Here is a 19,941-nt window from a genome sequence, read left to right as displayed (position 1 = left end):
AAACATTTTCACACAGTGGGTGGTTTGAGTCTGGAATGCACTGCTTGGAAGTGTGGTAGAGTTAGGTTCAATCAAAGCATTCAAGAGGGCAATTGATGATTATTTGAATAGAAACAATGTGCAAAGATACAGGGAAAAGGCAGGAGAATGACACTAAGTCATGATGCTCATTTGGAGGGCCAGTACAGACATGATGGACCAAATGGCCCCCTTCTGCGCCATAACAAATCTGTGATTCTGTGATTTGGCTGGTTAGCTGTTTCCATTGTCTTGATAGAATGACAGTTGATTTAAGTCCAGCATTTAGCATTTTTAATGTCTTCCTTTCAAGAGAGTCCCTGTTTGAAGTATACCTTGACACACCCCAGGTGTGAAATTCCATGTGACAGGGCTGCAGTGCGTTTCATATTGAAATTTTCCAGAGAAGTGGTGAAATTACACTATCAGACATCAGGTGACTTGTGGCAGCCATTTTTGGATCAGTGTCTTTCCTTGTATCTTCTTAAAACAATTCTTCTTTAAACAGTTCAATATGTTTGTGGTTAGCTGACAAAGTTGTAGGTAGATCTCACTCAGTCATGATTTCCTGCTGTCGTGACAATACCCACAAGAGTACATGACTCTTTATTTGAAGAACAGGGCAATATGAAAGGTGCCCATGACTGGCATGTGGGCAATGAATCACCCAACCTAAAGGCCAGACAAAAAGTTTGAGTACCTCACCCAGCTGATGGCACATGGAGTCCAATGGAAATTGTCAGCATATGTCCAGAGCTGAGGTTGTATCAAATATGAACACCACATTGCAAACAGGTGTCAATCAGACCAATACCACAACTAGAAACACTGAGTAACTCCATTGTTAGTAAAACATGATCTAAGACACAGCCCACACACAGCACCCCTGCCGATAACCAGCATTGTGAAAACATAAGGTAACCTCAAACCAAGATCACCGTAGCTAAGTATGGATGTATAAGTAAACAACCAATACGCTTTGGATACTCATACATTTACTGCTTTGTATAATAGCATATTCAACACAACATAATTTTATTTTGATGTCATGTAAATAGTTATTGATTCTTTAAGGATAAAACTTTAATTTAGAAAAAGGGGTATGTTACAATATGATGTACATGCACCTTTAAGGGAGCACTTCTTAAAGTACTGTCCATCACAAACTATCTCAAGACAGGTTATGATGAAAGATCCCATGACTCTATAGACAGAACACTGCAGCAGTCTACAGATTAGATGTGTTTTTTCTTTATTCTTCCATGGGATGTGGGCGCCATTGGCAAGGACAGCATTTTCCCTTGAACTGAATGGCTTGCTGGGCCATTGCAGAGGGCAGCTAAGAGTCAACCACATTGCTGTGGATCTGGAGTCACATGCAGGCCAGACCAGGTAAGGATGACAGATTTCCTTCCCTAAAGGGCATTAGTGAACCAGATGGGTTTTTAAAGCAGTCGATGGTAGTTGTCATGATCATCACTACTAAGACTAGATTTTTTATTCCAGATATTCTTTTATATTCCTGATTTATTAATTGAATTTAAATTCCACTGCTGTCGTGGTGGGATCTGAACCTATGTCCACAGAGCATTAGCCTAGGCGCCTGGCATGCTAATCTAGCACCATCACCCCCGGAGTCTACATAGCCTACCATTAACATTGTACGTACATAGGGCAGGAGTTTCCGGCCCCACCTGCTGCAGGGATCATATGGCTGGGCCACCGAATCTCCCATGGCAGGTCCCGCCATAATGGAGCTGGAAAATCCCGTCCATAGTCTTATCTTAAATGAAAAACCCATATTATTGTTTTACCACTTCTTGTTATATCATTGGTATGTTTGCTATAAACAGAAGAACCAAACACCCATTCCCCCCATGGCCCCTCATACTGCCATGCCAACTCAGTGCCAATTCATTCCCCCTTATCCACCCCCCATGGTCCCTCATGCTGTCCATGCCAACTGAATGCAAGCTCACCCAGTATCCACCATGGGCAGACATCAAGAGCCATGTGGTGATGAAAAAAATGAACTTCTAAAAGTCTAATACAGCTTTCAGTATCAGACTTGATAGTGAAAACAACTCCCATTCATGAAAGCATCAAAGCTTTTAAATCACATGTAGTAAATCCCTTATAATGCAAACAAACTCCTTGTTTATACTCCTAATCCTTCAAAAGCCTCTTTAAACTGTCAATCAAATAATGAACTCAGAACTATCTGCTGAGATAATTGTAGCTTTTGAAGCTTAGCCAACCATTGATAATTAATAGCCCTTTCAGAAATATCACCACCTGGAAGTTCCCCTCCAAGTCACTCACCATCCTGAGATGGAAACATATTGCCGTTCCTTCACTGTCACGGGATCAAAATCCTGGAACTCCCTTCCTAACAGCACTGTGGGGGTTCCTACACTACATGGACTGCAGCGGTTTAAGAAGGCAGCTCACCACCACCTTCTCAAGGGCAACGAGGGATGGGCAATAAATGCTGGCCCAGCCAGCGAAGCCCATATCCCATGAATGAATAAAAAAAAACAAAGACCTCATTGAAACTGCTCCAACAGATGCTATGGCAAATGGTCTTTCAATCATGTACTGAAGAAATTTTTTTTTAACAATCATTCACAGTTGCAGCATGTTTTTTGTGCAGTTCAAAGATTGGGAAATTTAAATTAAGATCATGACAGTTAAAAAGATCTTATTCACCATTCAAGAGCATTTACATCTGCTCCATCAATTTGTGACTCCCAGACTGTGGATTAAGGCCCTTGGAACAGCCAAACTGGGGTCTGTCGGAATTCAGCACTAAGCGCAAATGGTCCTGCTGAGTTTGTGTTTCCTTCCTGTGTGAATCATGCCCCACTCACTTCCCCCTACTGCCAAAAATAGGACCTCTTTCCATGAAAATCCAGACCATTAACTCTGTTTCTCTTTCCACAGATACTGCCAGACCTGCTGAATATTTCCAACATTTTTCTGTTTTTAATTTCAGATTTCCACCATCCGCAGTATTTTGGTTTTGTGTTGTTGTAGCTTTTAAAGGTCATTATTTTTCTTATTTAATAAATTCAATTTCACAATTTAGGAGTATGGGATTTGCACTCAGAACTTTGAACTGTTAGTCCATGTGTACAGTAAAGCCCCACCAATTGCGATTGCCTCTTTCACAAATTTGCTTATCCACGCAAAAGTCTTTGTACACCAGCTCACCCATTGCAGGCGCAAATGTTCACTTAGAAAATGCCGAAAAAATAAAAATTGCCTAAACTAAGTTAAAAGACGGAAAATGCCTATGACGTGTTTCCTGCAGTAGAAAATGTTAACTGCATGGGCATCGTCTGCCATTATTTGTATGTGAGTGTTCCTTGTTGCTGCAATTTAATTCCTGAGCACAGTCCACCTCCACTCTCAAGTAAAGTATTGTAAGTGTCACAAATTTTGCATTCTTCTTGTTTTGTTGTTTTATTAAACAATTTCTCAAGTAAATTTCTCTTTAAACTTATTAAAAACATAGCTTTTATTGCCTTTGATCCTTTATTCATGTAAGATTTTAGGATGGCTGGAACCTAACCAATTGATTCCCACTGTAAAGTATGCTCGTCGTTCGCGATTTTGCTGTTTGCAAGGTTTCACAGGAACGTAACCCCCACGAATGACGCGTGTAACCAGTGTATAACCACTGCTTTACTATACCTGATGTATAAGCAACAATGAAGAATCTTGATGGTATTAATGATGAGGTTGCTTTGTTAAATATTCTATTTTGATGATATTTTATTGTTTGTTGTTTTTCATGAAAATTTGACTAATCTTAATATATGCAGTGATTAAAAAAGCTGTTTTGGACCGTTAAGATCATTGCTTCACTCAATTGCTCTGCAGACACTAGCACTGACAGGTGACTGAGGGCAGGTTGCTTCATTTAGATTAGTGCTGTATGTTATGTGCACCCACTAGTGGCCATAAAAGTGCTGGACAGCCTGAATCTTCAGGATGAATCTTTAGACTTGACTGACTTTCTTGACCTTTGATCACTGTCTAAAGTGATGTGGTATGATTTAAGATTATCTGTAAAAAATTAAATTGGGGCATATTTTCATTAGGCTGTCAGAATGATTACGCAACCCATACACTAAAAAGATTAACAACACATTTCAGGAATGGCTGATAAAATACATGATTGGATATATACAATTAAAAATGCGATGTTTATGCAAAAAATAGTTAAAGCAATCTGATTGTAAATTAAGACCATAAGACCATAAGACATAGGAGCAGACATTAGGCCTTTCGGCCCATCGAGTCTGCTCCGCCATTCAATCATGGCTGATAAGTTTCTCAACCCCATTCTCCCGCCTTCTCGCTGTAACCTTTGATCCCCTTACCAATCAAGAACCTATCTATCTTGGTCTTAAATACACTCAATGACCTGGTCTCCACAGCCTTCTGTGGCAATGAATTTCATAGATTCACCACTATCTGGCTAAAGAAGTTTCTCCTCATCTTTGTTCTAAAAGGTCTTCCCTTTACTCTGAGGCTGTGCCCTTGGGTCCTAGTCTCTCCAACTAATGAAGACATCTTCCCTACATCCACTCTATCCAGGCCTTTCAGTATTCTGTAAGTTTCAATCAGATCCCCCCTCATCCTTCTAAACTCCATTGAGTATAGACCCAGAGTCCTCAAACGTTCTTCATATGTTAAGCCTTTCATTCCTGGGATCGTTCTCGTGAACCTCCTTTGGACCCTCTCCAGGGCTAGCACATCCTTCCTGAGATACAGGGCCCAAAGTTGCTCACAATATTCTAAATGTGGTCTGACCAGAGCCTTATAAAGCCTCAGCAGCACATCCCTGCTTTTATATTCTAGTCCTCTTGAAATAAATGCCAACATTGCATTTGCCTTCCTAACGACTCAACCTGCAAGTTAACCTTAAGAAAATCCTGGACTAGGACTCCCAAGTCCCTTTGCACTCCAGATTTCTGAATTCTCTCCCCATTTAGAAAATAGTCTATGCCTCTATTCTTCCTACCAAAGTGCATGACCTCACACTTCCCCACGTTGTATTCCATCTGCCACTTCTTTGCCCATCCTCCTAACCTGTCCAAATCCTTCTGCAGCCTCCCCGCCTCTGATTGAGTAATTTCAGGTAAAAAATAACATGTTCCTGATTTTTTCTTCATTACTTTAGTATTGATAAAACTCCACTTTTGATAAAAGCGGTGCTGTCATCAACTTGATTGAAGAATTCTCAAAGCCGATTGAAGGTGCCTTCATTATATATTGAAGGTTTAATACGATTTTGCCTAATCTTGCCTCCTGTACAACAGTGAAAGTAACAGGTTGTACCTTCCTCTCTCCCTTTCACCTCCTGATGTAAATCAGGAGCTGAAAGGGAGAGAGGAACTCGGTGAAATTGAAACCACTAGGGAAACAGTGCTGAGCTAATTGGCGGAGCTGCGGGCTGGCAATTCTCCGGGTCCTGATGGACTACATCCTAGGATCTTAAAAGAGATGGCCTATGAGGTAGTCAATGTGCTGGTGTTAATTTTCCAAAATTCGTTAAATTCTGGAAAAGTTCCATCAGACTGGAAAGTAGCAAATATAAACCCCCTATTCAAGAAGGGAGGGAGGCAGAAAACAGGAAACTATAGGCCAGTTAGCTTGACTTCTGTCATGGGGGAGTTGTTAGAATCGATCATTAAGGAGGTTACAGCTGGGTACTCAGAAGAGCTCAAGGCAATCGTAAAGAGTCAGCATGGTTTTGTGAAAGGAAAATCATGTTTAACCAATTTATTGGAGATTTTTGAAGGAGTAACAAGCGCAGTGGATAAAGGGGAGCCTGTAGACGTACTGTACTTGGATTTCCAGAAGGCATTTGATAAGATGCCACATCAAAGGTTATTATGGAAAATAAAAGTGAATGCTGTAGGGGGTAACATATTAGCATGGATAGAAGATTGGCTGGCTGGCAGAAAGCAGAGAGTATGCATAAATAGTTTTTTTTCAGATTGGCAGGATGTGACAAGTGGAGTCCCACAGGGGTCTGCTGGGGTCTCAACTTCTGGCGATTTGCATTAATAACTTAGATGAGAGGAGTGACGACATGATGGCTAAATTTGCAGATGACACAAAGATAGGTAGGAAAGTATTTTGTGAAAAGGGCATCAGGAGGTTGCAGATGGATATAGGTAGGTTGAGAGTGGGCAGAGAGTGGGCAAAGATCTGGCAAATGGAGTTTAATGTGGGGAAATGGGAAGTTGTTCATTTTGGCAGGAAGGAAATTGGCTGCATAATTCTGAGGTGCAGAGGGATCTAGGTGTTCTAGTAAATGAGTCACAAAAAGTTAGTATGCAGCTACAACAAGTAATTAAGAAGGCTATTAGAATATTATCCTTTATTTCGAGGGGGATTGAACATAAAAGTAAGGATGTTATGCTTCAGTTATACAGGGCGCTGTTGAGACTGCTCCTTGAATACTATGTGCAGTTTTGGTCTCCTTATTTAAGGAAGGATGTAAATGCATTGGAGGTGGTTCAAAGGAGGTTTACTAGTTTGATACCTGGATTGCATGGGTTATCTTATGAGGAAAGATTGGACAGACTGGGCTTGTTTCCACTGGAGTTTAGAAGAGTGAGGGGTGATTTGATTGAAGTATACAAGATCCTGAACGGCCTTGACAAGGTGGATGTGGGAAGGATGTTTCCTCTTGTGGGTGAGTCCAGAACTAGGGGGCACTTTTAAAATTAGGGGTCGCCCTTTTAGAACAGAAATGAGGAGAAATGTTTTTCTCTCAGAGGGTTGTGCAGCTTTGGAACTCTCTGCCTCAGAAGGTAGTGGAGGCGGGGTCATTGAATAATTTTATGGCAGAGGTAAATAGGTTCTTGTTGGGCAATCAAAGGTTATTGGGGTAGATGGCAATGTGGAAATCAAAACACAAGAAGATCAGCCACGATCTTATTGAATGGCGGAGCAGGCTCGAGGGGGCGAATGGTTTACTCCAGTTCCTATTTCTTTTGTTCTTATGTATCCCTAGAGCACAAATTGCCTTATTTAACCTTGACTAACAATATAAGAATATAAGAAATAGGAGAAGGAGTAGGCCATTTGGCCCCTCAAGCCTGGCTGTCTTTCAATAACATCATGGCTGGTCTGCTCCAGGCCTCAATTCTTCTTTCGTGCCAGCTCCTCATAGCCCTCAACTCCCCGAAATTTCAAAAATCTATCTATCTCCTCTTTAAATACTTTCAGTGATCCAGCCTCCACAACTATCTGGGGTAGAGGATTCCAGACATTCACTACCCTCTGAAAGAAGAAATTCCTTCGCATCTCAGTTTTAAATGAACGTCCCCTTATTCTGTAACTATGTCCCCTAGTTCGAGATTCCCTCACTAGTGGAGACATCTTCTCAACATTGACCCTTTCAAGCCCCCTCAGAATCTTATACGTTTCAATATGATCACCCCTCATTCTTCTAAACGCTAATGAACCCTAACCTGTTTAGACGTTCTTGATAAGTGAACCACTTCATCTCAGGAATCAGCCTAGTGAATCTCTTTTGAACTGCCTCCAATGCCAGTATATCCTTTCTTAAATATGGGGACCAAAACTGTACACAGTACTCCAGGTGTGGCCTCATCAAAACCCTGTACAGTTATAACAAGACGATCTTATTTTTAAACTCCAACCCCCTAGCAACACAGGCCAAAATGTCATTTGCCTTCTTAATTACTTGCTGCACCTGCATGCTAACTTTTTGTGTTTCATGCACAAGAACACCCAGATCCCTTGCTGCACTCCTTTGGAGTCTCTCTCCATTTAAATAATGTCTGCCTTTTGATTTTTCCTACCAAAGTGCATGACCTCACACTTTCCTACATTAAACTCCATTTGCCAAGTTTTCACCCATTCACTCAACCTATCTGTATCCCCTTGCAGATTCCTTATGTCCGATTCACAACATGCCCTCCCACCTATTTTTGTATCGTCAGCAAATTTGGCTACATTACACTCTGCCCCCTCCCCCAAGTCATTCATATAGATTGTAAATAATTGAGGCCCTAGGACTGATCCTTGTGGCACTCCACTAGTTACGTCTTTCCAACCTGAAAAAGACCTATTAATCCCGACTCTCTGTCTTCTATGCGTTAACCAATCCTCAATCCATGCTAATATATTACCACCAAAACTGTGAGCTCCTATCTTGTGCAATAACCTTTATGTGGCACCTTCTCGAATGTCTTCTGGAAATCCAAATACATTACATCTACCGGTTCCCCTTTGTCAACTCTGCTTGTTATATTCTCAAAGAATTCGAGCAAATTTGTCAAACATGATTTCCCTTTCACACAACCATGTTGACTCTGTTTGATTTTGCTGAGCTCTTCTAAATGTCCTGCTATTTCTTCCTTAATAATGGATTCTAGTGTTTTCCCAATGACAGATGTTAGGCTGACTGGCCTATAGTTTCCTGCTTTTTGTTCCCCTCTCTTCTTGAACAGGGCATCACATTAGTGGTTTTCCAACCTGCTGGGCCCCTCCTGGAATCCAGTCAGTTCTAGAATATTTCGACTAATGCCTCCACTATCTCTGCAACCACTTCATTTAAATATCCTTGGATGCAGGCCATCAGGTCCTGGCAACTTGTCTGCCTTTGGTCCCATTAGTTTGCAAAATACTTTGTCCCTTGTGATAGAGACTGTTACAAGATCTTTCCTCCCATTAGCTCCTTCTTATCTGATATCTTTGGGATGTTTATAGTGTCCTCTGCCGTGAAGACCGACACAAAATATTGGTTTAAATTATCTGTCATTTCCCTGTTCCCTGTCATCAATTCTCCAGTCGCAACCTCCAAGGGTCTCGCGCTCACTTTAACCACTCATTTTTATATACCTGTAGAAGCTCTTTGTTTGTTTATATGTTTCCTGCCAATCTGCTTTCATAATCAATTTTCTCCCTCTTTATTAGCTTTATAATCACCAGCTGCTGGTTCCTAAAAAATTCCCAAACCTTTGGCCTACCACTAGTTTTTGCCACTTTGTATGCCTTAGTTTTTGATTGAATACTCTCCTTGACCACCTTTGTTAACCATGGGTGGTTCATCCTTCTCATCGAGTCCTTCTTTTTGACTGGGGTAAATTTTTGCTGAGCTTTATGAAATAGCTGCTTAAATGTCCACCATTGCTCATCCACAGACCTTCCCCTTAGTCTATTTTCCCAGCCCGCTTTAGACAACTCTTTCTTCATACCTCTGTAATTGCCCTTATTTGAGTTGAGGACACTGGTTTGAGACCCGAGTTGCTCGCCCTCAAACTGAATTTGAAATTCTACCATGTTGTGATCGCTACCCTCTAGAGGATCCTTAACTACAATATCTCTTATTAATCCCACCTCATTACACATTACTAGATCTAAAGTAGCCTGTTCCAGGGTAGGTTCTGCAATGTATTGCTCTAAAAGACAATCCCTGATGCACTCTACAAATTCGTCTTCCATGTTACCCCTGCCAATCAAATCTGTCCAGTCAATATGCAGATTAAAACCGCCCATGACAATTGTAGTGCCCTTCTTACATGCCTCCATTATTTCCCGATTTATACTTTGTCCTACAGTGAGGCAACTCTTCGTGGGCCTATTGACGATTCCCACCAGTGACTTCTTCCCCTTGTTATTCCTTATTCCACCCAAACTGATTCCACATCACGATCTATTGCGCCTATATCACTACTCACCACCGCATTGATACCTTCCTTTATTAACAAAGCTACCCCACCTCCTTTTACTTTTTGCCTATTTTTCCAGAACGTCGAATACCCTTGAATATTGAGTTCCCAGTCTTGGTCACTCTGCAACCAGATCTCTGTAATAGCCATCAAATCATATTAATTTATTTCTATTTGTGCCATCAGTTCATGTATCTTGTTACAAATGCTGCATGCATTCAGATAAAGAGCCTTAAGCTCTGACTTTTTACCATTATTACTCATTCTGGTTCTAATTTCTGCTGCACTCTTCTGCTTATATTTTCTGCCCCTTCCTGTCACACTTTGATTATTGTTTGTCTCTTCACTACGCTGCACCTCTGCTCTTTTGTTTCTTTTTGATTTTTTAAACTTCCCTTCAGCTGAGCCCTCCCCACCACCACTAATTAGTTTAAAGTCCTATCTACAACCCTAATTATACGATTCGCCAGGGCACTGGTCCCAGCATGGTTCAAATGAAGCCTGTCCCAGTGGAACAGCTCTCTCCTTCCTCGGTACTGGTGCCAGTGCCTCATGAATCAGAACCCATTTCTCCCACACCAATCTTTGAGCCACATATTCACCTCTTTAATCTTATTTACCCTATGTCAATTTGCACATGGCTGAGGTAGCAATCTGGAGTTATTACCTTTGTGGTTCTGCTTTTTAATTTTGCCCTGAGTTGATCGTGGTCCCTCAGCAGAACCTCTTTCCTAGTCCTACCTATGTCGTTGGTACCTATGTGGATCACGACAACTGATCCTTCCCCTCCCACTCCAAGTTCCTCTCCAGCCCAGAAGAGATGTCCTTAACCTTGGCACCAGGCAGGCAATGCAGCCTTCGGGACTCTCTGTCTTTGCTGCAGAGAACAGTGTCTATTCCCCTAACTATGCTATTTCCTATTACTACCACATTTCTCTTTTCTCCCTCCACTTGAATGACACTCTGTACCACGGTGCTGTGGTCAGTTCACGCGTTCTCCCTGCTGTCTGTTCCCTCGTCCACACTGGGAGCAAGAACCTCGTACCAATTGGGCAAAGGCACTGGCTGAGGCTCCTCCAAATCTAAATTCTGGACCCCCTTACTGCCTCACTCACAGTCACACCCTCCTGTCCCTGATCACGGTCCAAATTTCATGTAATTAATCTAAGGGGTGTGACAGTCTCCTGAAACACAGTGTCCAGATAACTCTCCCCCTCCCTGATGTGCCACAGTGTTTGCAGCTTGGACTCCAGCTCATCAATTCTGAGCCGAAGTTCCTTGAGCAGCCAACACGTGTTGCAGATGTGGTCATCGTGGATCGCACTGGCGTCCACCAGCTCCTACTTGCTACTGGTGCAATACATCGCCTGCCCAACCATCTCTATTCTATTTAATTAATTAATTTGGATGTTAAGCATTTTAAAAATGAATTTGTTAACTATACTCTTCAGCTGTAATAACATCTCCTGTTTTAAACAGGTAAGTGATGGAATAAAGATAGAACCTAGAATAAAGTGAAATATCCTGTGCTCTGAGGAAGCCTGAAAATCTATCCTATCCAAAATTAGGAATCCAGAGTGGATATCCAAAACAGCTGTTACCCCCTTCTATATGCTAATGAGAGGCATTGGCCAGAATTTTCCCATTGGTGATTTTGAGGCGGGGCCCGCTCGCCGACGGGAAAATGATACGGGATGATGTCGGGAGGAACCCCCGACCTCATCCCGGTCCATTTAAATTTTTAGGAAGGTGGGCGGACAGCAAAATCAGCTGTTCGCCCGCTGACCTGTCAATGGCCAATTGAGGCCATTGACAGGATCATTAAGCTCATTGAAAGACCTGCCCATCCAACATTCAGGCTGGCGGGCAGGCCAGGAGCCCCAGTGGGCTTCTGAAAAAAGATAAAACCTCATCCACTGGCGGGATGAGGTTTTATCTCAGTTTTTAAAAAGTTTATTAAAGTTTCACTCATATTTATTAACATGACCCATCTCGTGTGACAGTGTCACATGAGGGGGAACATGTTAATAATGTTTTTCTTTCTCTATTTTTAAAGTTTTTTAAACACTCAGCGCTCTCCCTGAGACAGCACTTAGTGTTAGGGAGCAGTGCGCTCTTTCGCATGCATACGTGAAAGAGTGCACTTTGACAGATGGTGAATCCCTCCACCTCCCGCACAGGAAGCACATAGCGCTTCCTGTTGGGCAGGCTGCTGGGCGGGCCTTAATTGGCCCGCCCACTCAAAATGGCAGAGGGCCCCGTTTCGGCGGCAGAGTTCGGCTGCCCGCCCACCGCCGAGCCGGTGGGGCCCGCCTGCCCATCAAGGTCAAAATTCTGGCCATAAAGTCCTTTTAAGGAATCTCACAAGAAATTGGTCTGCACCACTTATGTTTCTGAGACATGGATATGGCCTAGCCAATGGCTGCCAACATAAAGTTAAGGAAACATTTTATGTATTGAGACAACATTTCATGCCAGGAGTGCTCTTCCTTGGCCCACAGTACTTCTGGCAGCTGTGATCAGTCCTCATTCTGAAGTACCTTTGAAACCTTGCTCCTGGATCTCACCTTATGGCTGCTGATAAGGCAGACAGTCTGAAGTTTCATTCTTTTGTTGGTGAGATATCTATGAGGTCCAACTGGTGCCAGAAACTTTCCCTGAATATTTAGGTGGAACTCGAGGATCAATTTCTTGAGGTTCACATCCGTAATGTGGTGTCCACCCCTGGTACTCATGATTTCCCAACCAGTGCTCCCTGTGAGCAATGCTGGGAGTGCTCAAGTACAGTATCAGCCCTGTTGTATGTAACTAGGGTTGTATACTTCCATAGGGCGTACAAGCATTGGAAAAGTTGTAGAGAAGAGCAACAAGAATGACCTTGTGTGAAATGATCTTGATACTTTTTGAAAATTAACTTTTGTATTGCTGAATGTAACTTTCTAAATATTGGGCATTATTAAACTTTATGGATATGTTTGAACAAATTAACCCATTGGACTCTTGGGCAGAGCCACAATGCGTGTGTGTATTTAAACAGGCAGTGATGATTTCCAAGGTCACATGGATACTAATAGAATTGATCTTGGTAGCTATAAGAATTCAAGAGTATTTATGGACATCAAATGTTACAGCATAGTGTCAATTTGGACTAAAGGCTTTGCCTTTGAAAGACTTGACTTTAACTATTCAGGCCATTTGTTATCTTCAGAGACAAAGTTCTTGAGAAAGATCTTGTGCAAACTACTGGAGCTATGAGGAAAGATTAGGGAAGTTTCAGTTCTACAGTCTAGAGGAAAAAAGGGTAATGAGTGACCTCACTGAGTGTCATGAAGCTTTTAACGAATATAATATTATTGGAAAATAATTTTCTTTTAAAATAGAGGTTTAGTCTTTGGGTGTGTCTTAATTGGATTAAAGACAGCTAGCCTGGGTGCTTTGAGATGTAAACAGAGAGGTAGAGTGCATTTGCATTTTTTGAATAGAGCACGGAGAAGTGGGGTGAAAACTGACACCTATCTAGCAGATACCAAGCAATATGTTTATATTACTAATAAAATTGGTGCTATGAAAGGGGTTTTATTGTTAGAGAGGTTTAGTTCAGAGGTTGTTGATACAATGAGAATTTACATTCAATGGGCTGGGCTAGGTATAATTTCAGCAGTGTTAGAGCAGAGGCAATGTGAGATCAAAAGCAGCTGTAAGCCACCATAGGAACCAAAGTGCAAAGAACCTCTTTTTGAATTTGTAAAGTGAAAATGCTTTGCCTGGTGTCTAGTTAAGTCTGTGGGTTGCTGTTACCTTAATAGAGATTAGTTTGGGAATTTGTTAAAAGTTATGATCGTAGTAATTTGTAGCCATGTGTACATATATTTTAACCTGTATAAATTAATAAAATCTTTCATTTAGTTTAATGTAAAACCTCAAGAACTGGTGGTCTGATTCCTGAATTTAGAGTCGCATCTCAAATATAACACTTAAAATTATAGGTTATGACAGTTGTTTAAAGTTTCTCTCTGGGATTTTTAAACAACTCTGCATTACCAACTGCTTGGTCATAACACTGAGGTATATAGAATATTAAGTGCCAAAGATAAGAAGATTGCCAGCTGAACTCTGTAAGCTGTGAGGTCCTAGTATGTATCATGAAGTGTGCTTGCTTATTGTCAACATGTAGGAAAAAGGAAAAGTTCCCAATTAAGTTGGGGCAGGAAGGACCAGACACAGGGATTTGCCTGCTGGTGACAGGATGTCAATTAGATTCATTAATGAACCAATTGACACCAATTATCCCTGAGCCCACCACAATTTATTGGTGGCTCAGGGATTAAATGGGAGCCACATTGCTCTCCGCCTCACTCTAAATCCACCCAGCAAAACTTGTCGAGTTTGGCATTGGCTTCCAAGGGGAGGTCCCTCATGGTCAGGCACTCAGTGCCTGAGCAAGGGACCCAGCATTGGGAAACAGGAGCCACTGAATGTCACCCCCCTGCCCTTGCCTCCAACCCCCTGCCCTCTCTCCCATGACCCCTTTCCAACGACCCTCATCCCAGCCTCACTTAACTTTGGCACAGGGTCCCTCAGCCATCTGGGCCTCTGGTGGGTGCATTAGTGGCAGCTGCCACCTCTACTGCTGGCGCTGCCGGCAACGAGGAGTTGCCGACCTCTGCTGGCCAGCTGCTCTCAGAGGAGTGGGGGGGTGATGGGATTTCCACGGGCGGGATTGAGGGTCCTCAATATCCTGGAAGGCCTGAAGTTGGCCACTTCAATACCTGATCAGCACTTAATTCAGTCAGGCCTCCCCACAGAACTGACAGGTGCTCTCCAATGGCTCTCCAACTGGTGGTCAAGACCTTCGACGGGCTCATTAAATCCCGCCCATCATTTCATGCCAGATCAACTTCAACAGCTGGGAACAATCATCACGTGACCGAAACGCTTGGTGTCAACATCTCCACACTGGATCACGGAAGTTTGAAGAAATATGTCTTCAGCTTGCCACAGAAAAACATCAGCACAGGAAGGAGTAGCCAACTGTAGCCCTGCATTAGTGAATGATGACCTACAATGCTCTCACTGCAATTGACAACGCTTTGCTCAAATAGGACTGTAGTCCCACTTGAAGACTCACGCCAGATAAGCAGTAAATGTGAATCATTGGCAACAATGCAAATCCAAAGAGAAGAAATAAGAAGAACAGAGAGTATTACTTTTATGGTCAGTCAGGCCAGTAGAACAACAGGACATATGCATTTAAGTTAGTGAAAAGATAAATTTCAAATAGATTTTTTATACTACTCGAACTTCTGTATAATGGGATAAGTTTATAATGTGATGTATAGTTTGACTATCCATTTGTTAGCCACCTGAGATGTTCAGAGAAATAAGGGACTGCATTTTACAGGGGGATGGACAACTTGTCCCCACACTCCCAACCCTCTGGAAGGAAAGTCGGCTGGAGGCCGACTCGCTCTTTGCAAGCCCACCCCGCAGCCATAATATGCTGTGGGCAGGCTAAATTGGCTCACAGTGGGACTTCCGCCCCTCACTGGAATTCCACCCTCCCTCGGGAGTTGCTAGTCAATTGGAATGGCTGATAGCTCCAGCAGTCCTGGCAGTGCCAAGAGCTTAGTAGTGGGTGCTGAGAAGGCCCAATGGATACTGGAGTGAGGTAACGCTGAGGTATTGGGTGGGGAGGCTTTGGGGGGAGGGGGCTGGTGTATTATAGGGCAGGCAGGTAGGAAGAAAGAGGAGGTTACTATCTTACGGGGACTGCCCCCCGATACGCAAAGGGCACTCATGAAGATATAACCCCTCCCTTCATTCCCGCTCTTTTACAAATGTTATTGAAAAAACAGGCTTCCCACTTCTGTCCGCCTGCCCATGCCAATTGTATTATGACGTGGGCAGCGTATTATTGGGTTCAACTGACAAGCTCAATTGACCCTTAATTATTTATTTACATATGCTGCTGATTTTGTTGCCTGCCCACCTATTGTGTTATGACGGTGGGCTAGGGGTTGGGTGGGAAGGTGGTGGGCTGGGCACCCGCCCTGTTTACTTGCTCCCCATACCGAAACTATGCCCGGCAGGGGCATATAAAATCCAGCCGAAGGTGTCTGTTGCAACAGATCTTGGTGGGCAGGTTGATGTGATGTGTTCCATGGTCAGAGAATCCTGACCATGCTTGCATTTCTGGTCACCCCTCATCTTCCGCTTTTGGAGAAGGTGGCTTCTATTGATTGCTCATTCCTCTTTAGTACTTTTGCTACTTTTTATTTAACTGCGGAATGCCGTTCCTTTCAGTGTAACAGGCACTGTGCACCACTTCTGCTCTCTTGCTCTTTCCTGTTTCCCACGTGATTCTAAATAAAAACCTAACTGCTGGTGGTGTGCTCGGCAAATGCTTGAAATTCTGTGGTGGGTGAAGCTTTTCATTGGTGAAATCCATTAGCAGCTGACAATGCTGTAGCTACTGGTGGGCAATAAAAGAGCCTCCTGGACAAAAAGCGAAGCTGTAATTCATGGACACAACTTTGCTGCCAAATGCCAGTGTCCGCCTTCTCTGATGCCTTCCTTGGATGGTTGCATCCTGACCAGCCTCCCACTGTGGTACCACCTATTGTTGGCATTGCGGACTCTGTTGTTGAGAACCCTCCTTTGTTGTATTCTCTCCTCATGACCCCAAGGTTGGATATTGTGTTTATGAGACTTTTATGGACAAGGGAGAGTCAAACTGAACTTCTTAATCTTCTCCCTGTATGTCCGTAAGCAGATGTGTTTTGCATTATTTTAAAAGTATTGTTTTAAATTGTTTCCCCAAACCTTCAGTTCATGTGATGCAATTTACTAATAACTCACAGCAAACTCTCGTTACGATTAACACAGAATATTAATTTATTCACATTCAAACCTGGGAGGGGTGGTGGAGAGGGGGGTGGGGGGAGTGTTCACACACACACACACACAGACACAAACACACAAAGAGCGGGGGAGGGGTAGAAAAGAGGAAGATTCACAACTATGGCCTTCAACAGTAAAAGAACCACAGGAATAGTAGCTCACTTGATTTCCAGGTTCTGAGAAGTCAAAGTCCAAAGGATGTTTCCTTTGTGGCGGGGTTCAGTCCAGATGAGTTTCTGGTTGGAGACAACACGAAAATCCTTGAAATCAATGATGCTGGAGCACGATGGGATTTCTGTGCTTAGACTGCTTGGCAGGCGATGATCAGAAACTTTTAAAATTAAACAGGCTTGGAGGAGTTGAGGGATGGTGGCTGGCTGCATGGTTAGCTGGGCTGCTGGAGTTCTTTCCAGTTGGTATTAACACAGCAGTCTGAGGGTTTTTCAGTTCTCAAAGGAATAAAGAGATTTCAAAATGGCCATTTGAGTCATGTGACCTTCTTTCTCCACAATAATATCAAAAGGGATGTTTATCCAGTGTCTGGGACTGGCGTTTGGTTTCAGGACTGATAATGTCCCAGCCATTAGCTTTTGAAAGAGTTACCATTTATATTGAGGTCCTTGTATCTGGAAGCCATTGTCTAGGCAGACCCTCTGATGCCGTTAGAGGAGAAAGCTTCTCAAGATGCAAATAACCATCATTGTCCCCTCAATGATCCCCTTTTGAAGTGGACCTGGACAATCCCAGGTGTGAGATGGGTCTATTCACAATTCTGCAGGCATAACAGGTTTCAATCTGTGAGTCTTCAGTTTCATGATAATAAGGTCCTTACAATTGGATGTGAGATTCCATGATGATGTGCAGGATTCTTTTGTTCTTGTAACTCCTGTTCGCAGCTTCAAGAACAAAAGACAAATCATGTGGTCATGTGACTTATAGCAGCCATCTTTTTGATTTAGCAGAAAGTCAATTTTCGAAATAGCCAAAAATAATAAAGTTTTGATTTATACTCTTTTGGATTTCTTTTCATGTCTTATTGACATAACAGACGCCCATAGATATTCCAGCAATTGAACTGTGTGAAGAAGGCAGTCAGTGTTATAAGAACATGTGTGTCCATGGATTTCACCCATAGAACTGATGAGCCATTCCCTCTTCCACTCCTCAATGCCCTCAGCCCCACTCTGTACACCCCCCTCACCCCTGACTCTCCCTTGCTGGACCTGGGCCTTCATGCAAGCCACCATTGCCCTACTCCCCTTCCTTGTGTTGCAGAGCTCAGCAAAGAAAACCGCTGACCTTAGACAGAACTGCACAAAACCGAGTGGTGCATGTCACCTTTAAACAAATGTGAACCAAGTGCACAAATTCTTGTGTGCCACAGGCTTTATCTTGAAGGTAGATGTAGTTATAAAATGTTTCATGCTAATGAGCATTTATGGTATGCAAGTGTATTACATGTATGAACCTGCCACAGGCCTGCATGAGGCATGACACGCTCCAACACGCAGCTGACTTAATCTCATCATCTCAACCCACCATCTGGAAATCGCAATTCCAGCTCCTGCCTAATTTAGTTTCCCTCCCACTCCACATTTCCCACTCTTGCAGGCTCCATAAAATCACCCGATATGTGTGATGCTTAAGGGCTATGATACGGGAAAGTGTAATGCCATTAAAGATACCTTTCAAAAGCATGAAATTGTCTTTTGAGGCAAGGATATTATTTATATGAATTTGAAACAGGATAATTTTGTCAAAAATGTAAATTGGAATGACAGTGTTTCAATGGATTGCAGTTGTGATGTGCTGTGACTTTCCCGTTCAGTATATTCCAATCTTGGCTGGTTCACTTGGGGAAGTATGAAATGAAGGTCAGGCGCTGTCCCACAAGGTGCAAGAAGCACTTGGCAGATATCAATCTGATAATTTTTCTACTGCAGATTGAATTTAGCAGATTCATGGGGACAGATTATTTGGCCACACTTTTGATTGGGTAATGGTTCAAGAAAAGTGAAAAGCAGGTGCACAAAATAAAGAATATCAGCATGAAAAAAACATTTACAAAAGGAGTCACATCTGTTTACATCCTTTTACTTACTTTCAATTTTTCTCCAGTGCTGCGCCGTAAGGGATGCTGAGTGCATCCAATATTTATTTTTGGGAACTAGTGTATGTTCACTTTTTTCACAGCATGTATGTTAGCATATATAACGGCATACATAGTGCACCCATTTTGCAATTTTAGAGGGCACAATGTGCCCATTCTTACTTTTTTTATTTTGGAGACCTTATGGCAATTGAACATGCCAGCTTCATTTCTAATTGAAGTAGAAGCCAAGCTTATAGTGGCTGTCAAGGGACCAGAAATTGTGGCAGAATTTGGCTTTGCTGGACTTCTGTCCCTTCAGAGCATGAATGGATATTTCTGATAGAGGTTGATTTCTTTTTTCCCTTGGTCCCCTATATCCTGCCTTCAGTACGTTTAGGCTGGAACTAACTTCAAGTTGAAGCAAGAATGAGACTGCCTCATCCAAGACATATGGGGAGTGAGCAAGGTAGTGGGATTAGTTTTGGATTGATATAACAAAGATTATCCAACAAGCAAAGTATCCCCCTTCTCTGCTATAAGCTTCTATCGTTCTGGGATTCTCTGGAATCAGATGAACTGAAGAATGAAAACTGACAGTGAGGGAAATCAGGTGGTTAGGAAAAAGCCAGGCACAATGTAAAAGCAACATATGTGAATGATATATAAATCATTACAAGTACCTGATGGCAATACTTATAATTTAACCATTATAAGCAATACAGATTCAGGATCAAGAAAATCAATTTGGCAGACAAAGCCTGTTCATTCATTTCATAGCTATAGTGAAAAAGTTATCACAAAATCATAGAGATAAAATGGTTGAGTCTGTTTTTTACATACCAAAGTGCAAGGCTGTGCAGAGTAATAACCTGTGACAAATAATCCTTTAAATCCTTAGTTGTGTAATAGGCTTTTAAAATGTGTTTTTTTCTAAACTCAATCCTTCTTGACTGTTCAGTAGCTTAGTAGTTTGTTTCCTTGATAAGGAAATCAGCACTCATCATTTAAAGGAAATTATTTGTAAATTACAAGAACCAGTCACTAAATTTATTGTCAGAAGGCGGATTGGTTTTGCAACCCAATATCCTCAACCTGCAACTTACCAAGATGCCCTACTTGCCGGAAGCACGCGATCGCAGGGTTGGTCCTTATAAATTTTTGTAGCTCCATTTTAAATTGAAAAGGAAGGCCAATGGTAGCATTCACCCT

At 42.4% G+C, this 19,941-nt stretch overlaps 1 protein-coding gene across 4 annotated transcripts in view; it reads right to left on the bottom strand.

The window, feature by feature from the left end:
* The window catches only part of anos1b (anosmin 1b), a 220,051-nt gene extending 206,398 nt beyond the window's left edge, over nucleotides 1-13,653 (bottom strand). The window contains exon 1 of one of the 4 annotated variants that reach the window (XM_078564075.1): nucleotides 12,308-13,653. In XM_078564075.1, the coding sequence (XP_078420201.1) occupies nucleotides 12,308-12,475 (168 nt within the window). In that variant the 5' untranslated portion in view covers nucleotides 12,476-13,653. The remainder of the gene's footprint in view (nucleotides 1-12,307) is intronic. The other 3 variants (XM_078564074.1, XM_078564076.1, XM_078564073.1) reach the window with 3 other exon arrangements.
* Between the last annotated feature and the right edge of the window lie 6,288 nt (nucleotides 13,654-19,941).

The sequence above is a fragment of the Cetorhinus maximus genome, chromosome 19 (assembly GCF_964194155.1).
Source record: "Cetorhinus maximus chromosome 19, sCetMax3.hap1.1, whole genome shotgun sequence".
Classification (NCBI taxonomy): domain Eukaryota; kingdom Metazoa; phylum Chordata; class Chondrichthyes; order Lamniformes; family Cetorhinidae; genus Cetorhinus; species Cetorhinus maximus.
Note: the sequence above shows the minus strand (reverse complement) of the source record. Positions and strands in the feature narration are given on the sequence as shown.